At 43.6% G+C, this 16736-nt stretch overlaps 1 protein-coding gene across 1 annotated transcript; it reads right to left on the bottom strand.

Annotated features, from left to right (window-relative positions):
- Positions 1 to 772: 772 nt before the first annotated feature.
- Positions 773 to 15246, bottom strand: RBSN (rabenosyn, RAB effector). The gene is made up of 11 exons (XM_033926490.1): positions 14919 to 15246; positions 12133 to 12264; positions 10725 to 10825; positions 10490 to 10535; positions 10240 to 10401; positions 8791 to 9032; positions 8584 to 8654; positions 7356 to 7442; positions 7121 to 7223; positions 6110 to 6196; positions 773 to 3945 (listed from the first exon to the last, which is right to left on the bottom strand). Exons 1-11 carry the CDS (start codon positions 15070 to 15072, stop codon positions 2965 to 2967), a joined length of 2166 nt encoding a protein of 721 aa, XP_033782381.1. The 5' UTR covers positions 15073 to 15246; the 3' UTR covers positions 773 to 2964.
- Positions 15247 to 16736: the final 1490 nt, after the last annotated feature.

Below are 16736 nucleotides of genomic sequence, written 5' to 3'. Positions count from 1 at the left end.
TGGCCCCTTCTACTGTTAAACAGTTAGATTTTTGGCGCACTTTAAGAGGAAGTTAGGCAATAACCCCCATTAATATAACTTAAAAAGCATTAGTAGTGTTGTAATGAAATGAACGATATACAAATGCACATGAAGCAGCTTATTACTATAGAAATACCAGACTGCAGCTATGGTAGAGCCAGGATTTTCCTGTCCTGGGAGCCCCACAGGAGCCATTGGTGCTGTTCCCAGGACAGGAGCATTGCCAGTCACTCTTGCCCTTCCCTCAAAGCAATGACCCAGGCAGAAGTCCTCTAGGGGTGCGATGTTGGCTGAAACTGCTGGCAAAGGCAGGACCACCAGGGACAGTCGGGTGTTATGGGATGCCCCCTCCCACCATACTGCTGAAAAGTCAGACAGGGCTGTCGCTGTTTGAATGTCTGTAGTGTATGCTGTGGATCAGCACTTATCACAGCTTCGTACAAGGGCCCCTTAGTTAGGTTTCTTCAATATATATTTTCACATGGACTAACACACATAATTTTAAAGTGACATCTTTGTGCATGACCACTCCTTTATGTTTTGGGTGCATAGGAAAAAAGGAGGTATTGATACCCCTGTACAAGACTCTGGTGAGACCTCATTTAGAATATTGTGTACAATTCTAGAGGCTGCACCTTCAAAAAGATATAAATAGGATGGAGTTGGTCCAGAGGAAAGCTACTAAGGCATATGGGGTCAGACTTAAAGATCTCAATCTGAATACTTTGGAGGAAAGGCTGAAGAGGGGAGATATTTAAATGTGGCATAAATATACATGAGGTGAGTCTCTTTCAATTGAAAGGAAAATCCAGAGTAAGAAGGCATAGGATAAAGTTAAGAGGTAATAGGCTCAGGAGTAATCTAAGGAAATACTTGTTTACATAAAATTGTTCCCACCACCTCTACTGAAGACTGTGTCTATTCAAGAACACATGGGACAGGTATGTGCGCTCTTTTAGGGAGAGTAGATAGTGTTGGCCGAGGATGGGCCATTTGTCCTGTATCTGCTGTGATCTTTCTGGGTTTTGTTTTGATCTAAGTCTCAGGATCATGTATAGACTTTTAAATAGCCCAGTGGTTCTTCAACATGTGTTGGGGGGGGTCCCCAAGATATCCCTACTGAATATGCATGAGTGAGACCTTGAACTCCCCCCCACCCCAGGACAGGTTTAAGAGCTACTGAAATAGGCAATTAATTCATCAAACGACCATTTTAAATTTTGAGTAAGATTAAGTTCTTCATCCTCTGCATGTAAATTCAGGGTCAGTTTTCCTCAGCACACTGTCTTAATGCTTTACCTAGAGCAAAGAACTGTGCTTCAGTGGGAGATGGTTGAGGAGGGAAGGCTTGGGCAGAATGTACTCTCCCCTTAGACTTCCATGGCTAGCAGCAGAACTGATGTAGTTTTCCTGGTCTGGCTAGTATGAGGGCTATCTAGCCACATGCAGCAAAACACGGAAAACTGCAAATCTATTTCCCCCATTGTAAAATTAGACAGAACACATTATTCCTTTGGAATCACAAGTGGTATTTAGCTTATACATTTCAAAGGTGATGTTTCTCTACAGCACACGCACAGCTTCCACAGGATAAGTTACTGGGCTCCTTGCATGGAAAGCTTTTAAGTAATACAAATTGGTCTCACTTTTTCCACGATCCTCCCTTGCATCGTACAAGGTAACTACACTCCCCAGAGCGTATTCTGATCTGTTGGCCTTTGCCTAACCATGGCTCACACCAGTAACACACGTTTTGTCACGATTAAAGGCCTGGATTTCAATCCTGGCTTATAATACTGATCAAAAGCAGCAAAATGTTTAAGCCACTTCCTATGCCCCTCTTTGCAGGTGGCGCTTTTAGTCTGGACCAGGTCCATCATTTAGAGCCTCTTTAGGATCTCTCAAAACAACTAAGCCCAGAGTCACAAAACCAAGCCGCTGGTTCAGGACACTTTTCCTCCCCCTTCTTTGCTGCTTGTTACGGATTTCCCTCCCTAGATTGTAAAGGACAATTTGCACTAGTCCATAGGGCTGCAGCTGACCCAGGCTCTTAACTGCATCTTTAAAATCTGCATGAGGAGGGAAACGCCCACCCTGTTTCCCTCTGAAAATTAGGGAGTGCAAAGAATGTGCCTGAAAAGCCTCCACAGTTGAGGAGCACAAACCAGTCCATATCTCTGGAAATCAAATCTTACCCACTGAAACAGCTGTTCTTCCTGAAGTCAGAAATCCTCTAGCCCCAATTCCTCCATCCTTTCCCCAGATCAATGTCTTCTAAAAGCAGAAGAGCTCCGTGCTGAGTCAGCATTACCCTACTACTAGAGGGACCTGAGGCTGGATTATGTGTTGGATTCCAGCAACAGGTTTGAACACTTCTACAGGGAAAGCAAGTGCCCAAGGCAGTATTTAAAATAGCCTCTCTCTATAAATGACCTTCTGCTCCTCCTAGGCCAAAACGTACATGGAAGCTCTAGAAAAATCAGCTGCACCAGATGCTTCATTCTCTTATGGAGAAAGCAGTTATGGTTTATTGCAATTATTCTCGCAGGTTTTGTTTTAAGGACAGTCGGATCAAAGAAGGTCTTCCCAGGCCATGAACTGTAAACTCCCTCCCTGTATGGGGGTCCTGTGTGACTGATGGACAGGAAAAAAATTCATACTCATTGGAGGGGCTTAGAGAGAAGCTACTCCAGCACCTCAAACGATGCATTAGGAAATTGTTACGGGTACCTCACACCAAAAAGGACATTAGCAAACCTACAAAGCAGACTTTCATAGCACCTTCACTTTTAGTAAGTGTGTATTCCTCAATGTAGTGGCAATAACCCAATCCAAAGTGCACAGAATTAAACTTAACCTGTCCTGCCAAATGCCATCCAGCTCCATACTAGCTCTTTGAAAAAAGAGCCAGGGTTTCATTTCCATTCAAGCAGAAAACCTCCTTCACTTGCTTTGCTCTTTCTGTTTGGCCAAAGTGCGTTTCAACTCTCTCAAGTTCTCTGTCAGCAGCTCCACCTCATCCATGCGTCCACTGTGCTTTGCATCAAAAATATAGGCTTTAATATTATCAATCTGTTGCAAAAGTAAGTCCTCATCTATTGCCTCCTCATCACCGCCATCAACTTCAAAAGGATTAGTAGGCGAGGAGTTTTCAAAAGGATTCCCAAGTGTTAAGTTGTCTGAAGGCGCACTGGCCACCTCGGACATGAGCTGATCTTCATTCTCTTCAAAAGGATTATACTCTTTTCCCTCCCTATGCATGCTGTTGCGTGCTTGACCAAGCCCTAGATAAATGTCTTCACTGAATGGGTTGGAGGGGTCATTGGCTTCTTCCTCGTCGAATGGATTGAGAGATTCATTCTGGTTTAGATGTGGTTGGGGACCATCTTGAGTGGCCTTGCTGTGGGAGCTGGACTGTTGTAGAACAAAATCTGGGCTGTCCAGGGCTAGGGCTCGTGTGATCTCAGGTGGCGGCTGTTGCTGCCTGACTTCTCTGAAGTCCAGGGAACGAGTCCTTGCATGCGGAGTTAGACCTCTGTGCTTCTCCTGCTCCCTCTCCCTCTTCAGCAGCACTTCGAGCTGCTCCCGCTGCATGGCTTCCTCCTCTGCGGTTTTCTGCGACAGTTCAATGGCCACCTGCACTTGCTGCTGCTCGTATTCATCCTGCAGTTGGCGCAGGTTTTCCTGCAGTATCTTCACTTCATCATTCCGGTTTGCTGCCCTGGCCTGCTCAATGAAGGATGTAATGTTGTCAATCTGCTGCAGAAGTGGATCGGAAATTTCCCGATCACATTGTCCACCAGCCATCGGCAACCATCCCTCAGATTTCCTGAACTGGCCTCTCGGGGAAAAGGACACATCACCATTAGTAGCACTGGAATCCTTCTCTTTCTCCTCCGATCGTCTGTGGGCTTCCAATGTTGCCTGTAAAAACACGAACAAGACTGGGCTGTGAAACCTGCAACAAGTGTATAAGGAAACTTTATGTTATGCAATATTTAACTTCAAAACTACATCTCAAGGCAGCTCCACCAATTGGATCAAATGCTTGAAACAGGAGGATGCTTCAAGTGTATTTTTCCACATGTTCGAGAAGAGGGAAAGCGTAAAAGCCACCATATAAGCTGAAGATTTTTAAATAAAATTAAACATCCTTAAAGTTTAGATACTGAATTCAAGTTTAAAAGCAGGAGTTCCAGTTTTGGTTCCTGGGTTTGCTTTATTCATCATAGTCTATCTGGGGATTGTTCAGCCGCTAACTGCAGAATAAAGAGATTATGAACTTACCCTGGTAAGCTCTTTTCCAGTAGATAGGCGAGACATTCTAGACCTCCCGCCCTGTCCTTGCAACAATTCCATGCAGAAACCTTGAAAACCCCACTTTTCAGACCTTCCCGATTCACCTCATAGGCTGTGACAGCCTTTACTCACTGTGATCTGTTTGTGGAACTGTGCTGCAGCCTGCCTCAGCTATCAAGACCCTATGTCTGACTGCACCTGCACCCCCGCAGACCGATGGATGCGCACCGGGACAGCTGGCATCCTGCGAGACATCACAAAGCCTCCTAAGGGCGACTAACAGCCTACACTCGACCCTTGCTTAACAGCAGGTGAGACAACTTCAGGGACAGCCCTACGCTCCAAAGAAATCTAAGCAGGCTGGCTAAAAGATACCCACTGAGATTGGCCTGTCAGTTACAGACTGTGTGTTCTCAATGCAGGCAAAGCTGAAGAAGTGCTCCAAGCACAAGAATTCCCCCCCCCCAAAAAAAAAAACAAAATAGGACTAAAAACACCGAATAAAATAATGAGAGAGCAGAACAATACACTCCAAATCATAGGTGGAGCTAGAAAGCACAGTGAAGTACAGCAGAGAAAAAATCCAACGCAGATTCCTTCTGCAGGTGGCACGCAGCCCTGGGGACACGACCCAATGTCTCACCTATTGCACTGGAAATATTTATACTGGGTTACAGTAGCTGAAAAAGACAAGTAGGGATAAAAAAAAGTGGCAATTGCAAGTTGTGAATGAGGGTTCATGGCACTGTAGCTCCAGTATTGGCTCATCCAAAGGAACAAAACTGTTCAGCCCAAGAAAACTGATATATGCTGAAAGCAGAGCTGTAGGAGCCAGTTACTAAAAGATGCATCTCCACTGCAATCTTATGGCACGAGAGAGAGCGCTTCACATGCCAATCCTACCTTGACCAATTGTTCTTCAACTCTGGGCTCAGTTCTCCACCTTGGAAAGGCTGACATACATAGAAGCACTAGCTATACCCTGTAGTCTTGGGTTTTGGGACACCTCAATGGCTTGGTTTAGGACCTGGCATTCCTTCTTAGCTCAGACCTTCTGTGCCTCCAGGTCAGCCAGGACTGGCCTTTCGATATAGGCTGGAGGACAATGGATGGAAAGATTTGGAATCACAAAGTGGTGGCACCTTGTTTCCAAATTTAGGATCCACCATTGCAAAGTTGCAGAAGGAACCTTAAAGAGTGGAGCTGGACTGTTGCTGCAGTGTCCGAGCTGAGTTCTGGTGCCATTTTCCTATTTTATTTCCCTTCAGGGTAGCTGTGAATACAGCAGGGGTAGGCAATTCCAGTCCTCGAGAGCCGGAGCCAGGTCAGGTTTTCAGGATCTCCACAAAGAATATGTATAGATGGATCTTTATGCACTGCCTCCTTGAGATGCAAATCATCTCAAGCATATTTATTGTGGATATCCTGAAAACCTGACTTGGCTCCGGCTCTCAAGAACTGGAATTGCCTACCCCTGAAAAACAGATTCAATTGTACCGTAGCCCAGCTCAGGTTCTAAATGAGCTGGAAGCTCAAAATAGGAGGAGAAAAGTGGTTGCCCCCCCCCCTAAAAAACAAAAAAAATCACCAAAGCAAATCTTCACAGGACAAAGCCAGCTTGAAAATCTTACATTTTGTAGCCCAAATAACTAATCATTTGTGTAACTCAGAACTCCCCGTTACTTGCTGCAGAAACCCGTCTCCAACACTGAATTCACAAACCAAACACCAATAACAGTGAAACAGACATTGGTGACAGTTTTACGCTGGGGTTTCGTGGACCCTTTACCTGTCTCTCCAGATGGCGTTTTCGTTTCTCTTTCAGTGCTTCATAATTTTCTTTGGTTGGTAGCGACATCAGGCCTAACAACTTTTCCTGGAAATTCAAGCATACGAGGCAGATAAGCGACATGCATAAGAATAATACACGAGTCAACATTTCTAATCCTTTCTATATTGAAAACCAGAATGTTTCCATTCTGTGAAAGGCTGAAAAAGAGCCCAGGGGGAGAAATTAAGGCTTACCTGATCATTTTCTTTCCTGTAGTCTTTCAGGCTATTCTATATCTATCAAACAGCGGACAAAGATCACAGCACGGATCTGTATTCTCATAATTCAGTATTTATTATCATACTTAATATACTGTGCTTAGGTTAAATCAGATGGAGCAATTTACAAAATAAAGCCAGCTCAACATTAACTGCACCAGATATTTCTTGGCAAGAGCTATTTACAGGATATAGAATATTGGGATTATACAGTAATCTACTGGATTGTTCATAGATAACAGATGATGATTTAGGCTTATCTTCAGGTTTCAAGTTTATTAAAATTTTTGATTAATCGCCTAAGTTGTTGAGATCTTCACCAATAACCAGGTGACCAACAGAGTTAAAGGTGAAATCCACCAACTAATTCCTTAACCATAGCTGATGATACGCTGTACCGGTCTGGAGAAAAGTAGATGTGGGCAGATAGGTTGAGCAAGCTCTCCACTCCTTATCTTAACTAGTATAATGTGACTATTTTGAAGGCCATGTAAGATTCATCCATATATATTATTTATTTAAAAATGTATATACCGCACGCAACTATGCGGTTTCCATAGCACTTATATAGAATCTTATTTCCCTCTGTTTATCACACATAACATAGACATGTCAAGACAACATCGTTAATCATCCCTGTTATAATAGAGATAGAGCACAAATTAATGCTCTCTGTTTGCTAATAGTTGTCCGGTCCAATGTTTATTTCAATCCTGCATACAGCTGACATATACACGGTTACCAACTGTACCTGTATAAAGAGTGTAGCTGAGTAACGGATCATTTTTTGTAACTGCTGGGTTCTGGGAGATGGTTTAGGCTCCTCATTCATGCCAAGTGTCAAGATCTTCTTACTGATGGTGAAAAAAAGCAAACGACTAGATTACGTAATGTCCCCAGCCCCTACACTTTTTCCTGATATTCTTCCGGGGAGGCCCCAAACTCAAGCAGAAAATTTTTTCGTCTGTGTATACGGGGTTCCTTACCTGAGAGAATCAATTAACTCATACAACTTCTGTACTTCCATCCTTAGGTCATTAGCATGCTCCAAGCTGTAAGTTGTCTCTCCAGCACTGTGCAGAGAAAACCCAGAGTTATACGTTAAATTATGCCCTGTCAGCATGGTATACATGAAAGGCAGATCAAGCAGAGCTGAAAAAGGATGAGAACCAGCTTTTAGTGTGTTGACAAGAAGTAATTAATGTCTAAAACCTTAGACAATGTTTCTCAGCTAATTGCAGAATATTTCAGAATTTCAATACTACAGCTATAGATTGTGGGAATGTGAGGTGGTGTGTGCAAGAGCCTTTTTTCTTGCTCTGAATTCCTTAGAGTATGTCAAATATCATCTGAAAGGTGCAGATCTGGGTGAATCTCGACTGGCTTCCTAAATTCAAACAGCAGATTAATTTACTCTTATATAAACGTTCCCAGCACACTCCCTGGAAGGATTTGGAAACAGAGGTCAGATAGACCAATTCTAGATTGGACTAAGAGCATAAGCCTTGCTATACTGGGACTGGCCAAAAGTCCATCAAGACCAGTATCCTGTTTTCAACAGTAGCCAATTCAGGTCACAAGGCTTAAAAAAGGTAAAAACAGATTTTATGCTGCTTATTCTAAAATAAGCAGTGGATTTTCCAAAACCCATCTTAATAATGGCTTATGGATTTTTGCCTTTAGGAAATTATCCAAATCTTTTAAAATCCTGCTAAGCTAGCTAACTGATCAAAGTAAAATATCATTAACTTAATGAAAATAATTCAGCTTTTGGAAGCTTGTCAATAAAAGGTCTCAACATCCAACTTCTTTGCTGACAAGTTCAAATTCAATTTTAAAACACCTGGAAAATTGTTTCCGATAATGCCGCACAGTGGGGTGCCCTCTAAGTGATATCTTCGTAGCGAAAAGGAAGTGTTGTCACTCCTAACAGCGCCTCTCCTCTCTTGCTACAATAAGTTTCTCTTCCTTCCCTTCACTGCTCAAGGAAGTAGAAAAGTGGAAGGTCTCAAACTGCTGTGTGCAACTCAACCGCTCTTTAAAGGCTGCGTTCTGGTAGCTAAAAGTAATGGCATGGACAATCCTGTCACCGAACTGTAGATTCTCACCCCCGTCTTTTCTAACATATTCACAATACATTTTAGCACCATTTTCTTTCTTTGGGTTGACTTGGATAGTTACTTTAAAATCCTTTAGTGAATAAGCATTGCTTACTTTATGGACTGTGCCATTTTAATATAGTCAGGGGCCTTCAGGTCAATTCTCTCCATGCACAGACGAAGTTTCTTGTAACCGGATAAGGGGGAAAGAACAAACAAACACATTCAGTACCTAAAATAAAACAAGTCTTCAGAGTTCTCCCCTCACTGGGCCACCCCCAGCCCCAGTCCCACACTTGCCACACACACTGCATGCTCTCACCTCATAGAATTTGACAATGTCTGGGGTGAAATGTTTCTCATCCATCTGCTGCTCCCGTTTCAGCAGCGTTTTCTTACAGTGCTGGCAACAGCGGATTTGCTCATCATCCTTTTCATCCAGTACGGAACTTACACTACTCACACTGCTAATACTGCCCCGGCGTGAGGCCTGGCTGCTGTTAGGAGAGAGGTTTGGGCTTCCATGGGATGCAGAGGTTGGCTTATTGCTGCTGGTGAGTTTACCTAACAAGAAAAGAGAAACTGACAGACTAGACGCATGATGCAGGAATGTTAAAATTCAAAGCGAGGGTTGGAAAACAGACAGATATATAGGTCAGTTGGTTTCTGATAGAAAAGTTTGTCAAAAAAGGTGTGCCCCAGGGATCAGCTTTATTGGCACTATTATTCAACATTTATATATCTACATTGGGTAAAAGGTTTCGGGCTTTGGGTGTTGACTACTGGATATACATGGATGATTTTTTTTTTTTGAAGTTATATGACTGATGACTGGATGAACTGGCCTACAATTGAATGTGGAGAAGACTGAGATCATGATTGTGAAGAGAATTTCCCTGACGTTTCGGGTCATGGGAACTCAATTGATGGTGAAGAATGAGATGACCATCCTGGGTGTCAGCGTGGACTTTGCCCTTTCAATGGGGAAGCTGAAATTGATGCTGTCTTCACACGATTTTCGATCATTGCAGCTTATTCATGAATTCTGCAGCATGATTAAGAAAGGGTACCTCAAAAACAGATCCTATTACTCCGATCTTGAAATCACAGAATATTATCCAAAGTGCTTTCCACAGCTCATCAAGTGCTATACTCATCTGCTCCGTTCTATTTCCTAAATCTATGGGATATTTCCCAACCACCCCTTGAACTGGGATCTGAGGGAGGGATGCAGTTGATTAGTCAAGGAAGACGCTGAAATTCCCTTCCTGGGGCTCTGAGATTGTGGCTTAAGAAACAGCTGAAGACGCAATTATTTACGTGATGTTTATAGGGTTACTATTGCGTTTTATGATGTTCTGTTCTGTTTTCTAGAGTTGGGAGATGCTGAAGATCTTTAGCGTAGTATGTGATTATAATTCTTTTAGGTTTAGTTGATGTTTGTTTAAATTATGATGCATGTTCCTTCTGTTCACCGCCTAGATTTTAAGCAAAATAACCAAACCCAGGGGTAAAGCTCAAAGTAGAACTAGCATTTATAGCAAACTCAAATGACCCACATGGGGGCCAGAGAAAATATAAGCAGTACAAAGGACCTAACTCCACCAGTCGCTAATATCTAGTACTCTTGTTAATTATTTATTTTAGTGGAAGCAAAACATTCATTTGACGTCTGTACAGTGCAAGACCTAAAACTCCCCAGACCTAAACAAGCGCAAAGTGAAGCAACTCAAAAGGATATTTTTGAATTTCACACGATGTTGCTACTCACTTGCTAACGGAAGCAGGACCAGTTCCATGCACCTCTTGCACATGATGGAGCCACAGAGCCGGCAATGATGACGACGGTTCCTCATGCTGAACTTGTTGCCACAGTCTGGACAGAACGGCACATCTTGGTCACTTACCCAGGGCACAACTGACTTCTCGATTGCTTTAAATTGGAAACAAACAGAATTGCTGAACACTTCCACCTGTCAGTGAAGGGACAGCGCCACTCATGCGTGAAAAGCTGTACCAACCTCGGATTTTTGCAGAGTCTGTGTTTGTTCGATCAAAGGATGTCAACTGATTAAAAAAATAAAGACAAAGAGGTACTGGTTAAGCTGTAGGTTTTCCAGGAATGAAAACAATTGAAACAGATTAAGAGGGCGGAGATTAAATAGTGTCAATCGCATGTACTCAGCAAGAAATACTCCCCACCCCACCACACTATCTTCCCCTAGTTCAAGCTTAAAATAAAAGCAACACACTTACCTTTTCTAGTCTGATAATTAATTTATTCACTTCCACAACATAGTGGTCGATCCTTGCGGCTCTGTGTTTCTTGAAATTGGACAGATGACTTTTTGTGGCACCTGCTCCGAATAAAACAGCATATGTTGGCTCTCAATGTATTTTAGAAAACCTAGATGCCATTTATGGCATGCTCTTTGGCTTTTACTCTTTATTTAATCTAATTTCTTAGTTTAACATTTGCTTTTTATTTTCTGGCCCCCCTCTTGCCCTTCCAGCTTTTCTCCCACAATTTTCCTCTTGATTTCAATTTACTTATTTCTCATTTGCAAACAGAACTTTTTTTTAATGTGATTAATGAAATATATAACTAGACATTAAATATGTAATTGGATTCTACTGAAAATATAATAATCGTCCACCCAAGAGGCAAAACCGTTTAAAAAGCAATTCAACGTGGCCTCTCTTATATAAAATACGAGTCAGAAAAGTCACTGGGGCAGTGGAGTCAGAGCTGGAAGCAACTGGGGGTGAAGTCAAGAGTCAGTAAAAATTCACCAACTCTATCTTCAAAGTAAAAGCTTACCATATACAGTAAGTCATTTTTCACTCAGAATAGTTAAGCTCTGGAACGCGTTGCCAGAGGTTGAGGTAAGAGCAGATAGCGTAGCTGGTTTTAAGACAAGTTCCTGGAGGAAAAGTCCATAGTCTGTTATTGAGAAAGACATGGGGGAAGCCACTGCTTGCCCTGTATTGGTAGCATGGAATATTGCTCCACCTTGGGTTCTGGCCGGGTACTAGTGACTTGGATTGGCCACCATGAGAATGGGCTACTGGACTTGATGGACCATTGGTCTGACCCAGGAAGGCTATTCTTATTGTTCAGATTTCAAATAATATTTTGTGTTCAATTTGTCCTAATTAAGAACATAAGAATAGCCTTACTGGGTCAAACCAATGGTCCATCAAGCCCAATAGCCTGTTCTCACGGTGGCCAATCCAGGTCACTAGAATAGCAACTAGTACCAGGTCACTAGAATAGCAACTTTCCATGCTACCAATCCAGGGTAAGCAGAGGCTTCTCCCATGACTTTCGTTTAGATTTACTATACATAGGAGTCTGTGTGACGAAGTTGAAGGTTTGGTGTAGCGACTGCACACCCCTGAGAGTCAACCAAATCACTCCGGCAGGGATCTCTTTAAAAAGGTCTACTTTTGCAACTCGGCATTGTCCCAGCTTCCTGGAAGCAGGTGAACCAAGACCCAAATTTTTTTGCGTTCTGCTTTATCATAAGAGACGCTCCCCACGCATCATCACTGACAATGCTTTCCACAATCTTGAAATTTAGAGATCAAAACTCAGCATAATAATAGCTGTATTTTTAAAATAAGAGTTAATGTTAAACAATCTGTGTCTCCAGTCTCTCACCAAGCTCCTGAGGCTCCCACATGTACGGATCCACGCCTCCATAGCTGTAAGACTCGTAGCGCTCCTGACTCCCACACTCTGTCCTTTCAGCTTCGCGTCTCAGTAACTTGTTCTTGGCCTTCTGAACCAAACCTTGGAAGAACAGTAACCAGTTACATGTAGGAATCATTTCCCTAAGAGTGATGCAGGCACAACCTCTTACTAAGAAAGCCAATTACATCCCTTCTCCAAATAAAATTTTTTTGATACAGCTAGAAAAGTTAATGGCTTCTAGACTGCAGGCCCCCAATGTCACAACTGGAGCAACAGAATTGCCTGACAGATGATCTATTCGTAAATCCAGCAGATATAAAGTTTGAAAACAAAATGAACAGCTCTTACATGATATTTTCCTACTAATCACAGTGGAGGCTGCTGTGAACATGGAGGAGCAATAGAAGGACGACAGTTGATTTACGAGATAGTCAGGACTCCAAAATTGTTTATATTTATTGAAAATGTCTATACCACTTATAACGATTGGGCCGTCATAATAACATAAGAACTGCCATCTCCGGATCAGACCTTCGGTCCATCAAGTCTGGCGATCTGCCACCTGGCGTAATTTTAGTCACCCATATCCCTCTATGCCTCTCGTAAGGAGATGTGCATCTAGTTTGCTTTTAAATCCTAGAACGGTGGATTCCGCAATAACCTCCTCTGGGAGAGCATTCCAGGTGTCCACCACTCATTGCATGAAGCAGAACTTCCTGATATTTGTCCTGATATTGTCATTTCAAAGCAGTTTATAGAATAATATCAAAAATTAGGTACAGTTAGGATGATAAACAACCATACTGTAGATCATAGAACAATACAGTACATAAGATAAACAACTATAGGTCATAGATCAGTTGAAAATTCGCAGACTGTTAAGGGTGTAATTACTTTCTTTTCCCAAGTCATTCCCCTGTTATTAGCAGCAAACAGGTTGGTCTTCAGTTCCATTCTTAGATCCTTTGGTAAGGCACTGCACCATACGAGAGCCATAACTGAGAACATTCTTGTCCTGTTACGCTCAAATGTAATGTCTTTGTATGAGGGAATTTCTTACAAGGGCTCTTGACTCGAGCATAAGGACGGTGGGTGGTGAAACGTATTTGTGCAGCCTGGTAAACAGATATTGTGGTTCCAATGGGTGCAAGACCTTGAAAGTCAGCAGCATAATCTTGAATTTTGCTCTGCTCTCAAAAGGAAACCAATGATGTTTTTTCAGTAATGGGGTGGCACTTGCCTATCTGGATTTCCCCAGCAGAAATCTTGCCACTGTGTTTTGCACTGTTTGGACTTGTCAGATCATATACTTTGGTAATCCCAACATGGCTGCATTACAGTAATCAGAGATAACTAGAGATACCACTACATTGGTCATCACCTTGAAGGAAAGGTACAGTTTCAGACCTCTGATCCAGTACAATTTTCCATGTGCTCTTCACAATGCACTTGTCTTGAAGCCATTCAAATATTTTCTCCAGGGATGATCAGCTGGACGTCATCTGCATGTCATCTGCATATATTGTCACAGAGAACCCTGTGTGAAGGCAAAGGAATCCTTGCAGTGCCCCAGAACTGATGAGCAAAGTAGGGAATTGTCCCAGGAGAAAACAGTAGATAAGCCAACAATTCCTCCTAGGGCACTGCCAGGAAAGAAAATGCCTTTGCATAGCAGTGCACAGAAGGAGCTAGACTCCTCATGCCTGTTTACCTTTTTCTAAGCAGCAAGTGAAAAGCAAGGTAACAGGACTACAAATCCCATCAGGCTAAGGGCAGAGACTTCCTAAAGCTCCAGTGCCTAGCAAATCCAGAACTGGTTTAAGTCAGCTCAACAAGCAACTCTCTGCAGCTAATCCTCTCCCCATTTTTGTTCTCATCTGTTTTGGCTGATCTCTCCCCCCATTAGGCTGTCTCATGCAGAAACATATCAGATAGTGGTCAGATCCAGGCAGTACTGTGAGAACTCGCAAGACTGCCCCGGAAACCTGTGCAGGCATTTCTGATCGTGGTTCCGCCCGGGGTTGGAGCAAAGAAAAATCACTCCTGCCCTGCTTCACTGCTAGACCACCAAGGTTCAAAAGGTATGCTAGAGAGGGTTCGGGAGACAGGAGAGAAGTGGGATGGTTAACAGTTGGTCAGGACTGGATGCAGGAAGCATTGCTTCTGTCCCGGCTCGCCAAAGGACCACAATGCATCCAGGAGGTGGGAGGAAGGAGGGGTGGCTAACAACTGGGAAGGATAGCTTCTGTCCCAGCTCACTGCTGAACCACTAGGGCTTAAGGGAGGCCTGTAGTGAGCATCGGAGGCTGGGGGCAGGGCAATTGAATATAAACCCCAAGATTTATATTGGAGTGAACTGTTTTCCTTGGTTTATAATCAGATCGGTTTATATTCGAGCCTCCTTTTAGCACTAGGAAATGAATGAGTGTGGGAACATTTCCCTTGCCAGCCAGTGCAAAAATGCTCTATTGAATCTTGATAATAGGGAGCCTTAAGACTGGGGAAAAGAAGCTGAATAAAATCTCTCCTGAAGGCTGTCAAGAGACACAAAATCCAAGAGCAGCCTCAGTAACAGTCATTTGCAGGGAAAAGACCGCCTGGTGCCCAAAACTGGGGGTCTGGAGGGCAACCAAGTGCACCCCTTTCCTTCTTCCCTTTGGCGCAAGCAGCTCTGTGATGTCACTTCCGGGCCCCGCGCCCCTACCTTGGTGGCTGCCGGTGCCAAAGCGAAGGGAGGGGGGGCTCGTGCTTACTCTTGAGCTGCGCTCTGACGTCTCTGTCCTCGCTCGAGTGCTCGTCCTCGTAGTGCGCGTGCAGCTGATGGAACGACTGCAGGTCCTTCAGGCAGAGCGGGCACAGGAAGCCTTCCCTCGCCTCCTCAAACGGGGGCGCGTAGCTCGCGGCCATGCTGGAGGGCGGGGCTAAGCCAGAGGCCGAGGGCGGCGGGCGGGGCTCCGCATGCTGAAAAGCACAAGGGACGAGCGGTCGGGGGCACCAGCGCACGAGCCGTTACCCGACGGTTTCTCCTTCGGCGGCCCGCCCCCTCTCGTACGCCATTTCCTTCGCGTCGCCGGAAGCAGGAAGTGGCGTTGAGGTGGAGGGCGGAACCCACTGCTGCTAAGTGCCCCAATAACATGGCTTCACCAGAATCCAACTCAGAGCTCTCAATGAACCCACTTTCCCCACAATGTCAAATGATCGCTGGCTAGGAAGTGAGAAAAATACGTAGCAAAATAAAATCAAAATCAAGCTGAAACGGATGGGGAAAATCGATGGAGAATAATAGCGCCAAAAGCCAGTGAATGCGAATGGGCTGTTAAGCCCAAGATCCCGTATTTCCATTATAGTGGCGCCATCTGGTGGAAACGGTAAAAATAGACTGAATGTGAATAGGTGGCAAAAAGTAAAAAATCCACTATTTCAATTACAATGGCGCCATCTGGTGGAAAAGGTAAAAATAGACAAGGAATGTGAATAAGCTTTTAAGTCAAAGATCCAGTATTTCAATTATAGTGGCGCCATCTGGTGGAAAAGGTTAAAATAGACTGATGAATGTGAATAGGTGGCAAAAAAACATGATTATATAAAGATTAGTGCTAATAAACATCATTAGCGCTGAATAAAAATTTATCCGCTCCATTCTTCTGCACTGATCTCGGCGCTAATGATGTTTATTAGCAGCAATCTATGTATGATGGCGCTCAACAGACCATGGCGCCCATAAACTTAGTTTGCGCTCTTTTTTTTTTTTTTCCTCGTTCATCAGCGCCGATGGCAGCACCGACTATAGATTTTTTTATTATTATTATTTTTTTTTATAATGCGGTAATGGTGCCCTCTGGTAGAAACAATAAAAAAGGCAATGAATAGACTGGCTCCCCGTGCTAAAAAAATGCAATAGCAGTTTCGATACAATAGTTTATCACATCGACAAATGACGATGCAAACAACTTCATAGGCATTGCAGTCGGATGAATGATGTAGATTCAAACTTTTATTAGTATGAACAAAAAACATCGGCCTCCCGATTCCGCCACTCACCCTCCCCCCTCGCCCCCCTCTTGCTGGCCGGGCGAGTGGGGAGTGGCAGTCGGAAAGTCATTCTGTCCTGCTTTCCCCTGGCCTCCCACCATCAATTGAACCAATTGCAGCAGCCTCCAGAACATGGCTAGTGCTAGCCATCTTTGCAAGCTCACATGGCTCTTCTCTCTGCTCCCGGCACCTATGGCAGCTTGCAAACGTCGCCTACCACATATTTGCACACAGAGCAGCAACCGGGGCTCGTTGGCCAGTGTGTGCAGGTAGCTGAGTGGCTCAAACAGGTGAAAAGATCTCACCTACATTCCTCTTTCTCCTATGGACAATAGGAAGCCTCGCCTGCCAAGCATGAATGGCAACAATATTTAACATAGGGAACAAAAGAGACTCCGTTAGCAGCTTAATATGGTCTGAATGCTGATATTGATTAGATTGCCTTTTTTAAACTTTACATATTACAACTCTTTTCTTTTTTTTTTCCTTGAAAATTTATTGAAAGTTTTATTTAATACAGCTTTTTTCCATTCACATTC

The sequence above is a fragment of the Geotrypetes seraphini genome, chromosome 17 (genome assembly GCF_902459505.1).
Source record: "Geotrypetes seraphini chromosome 17, aGeoSer1.1, whole genome shotgun sequence".
Taxonomy (NCBI): Eukaryota; Metazoa; Chordata; class Amphibia; order Gymnophiona; family Dermophiidae; genus Geotrypetes; species Geotrypetes seraphini.
Note: the sequence above shows the minus strand (reverse complement) of the source record. Positions and strands in the feature narration are given on the sequence as shown.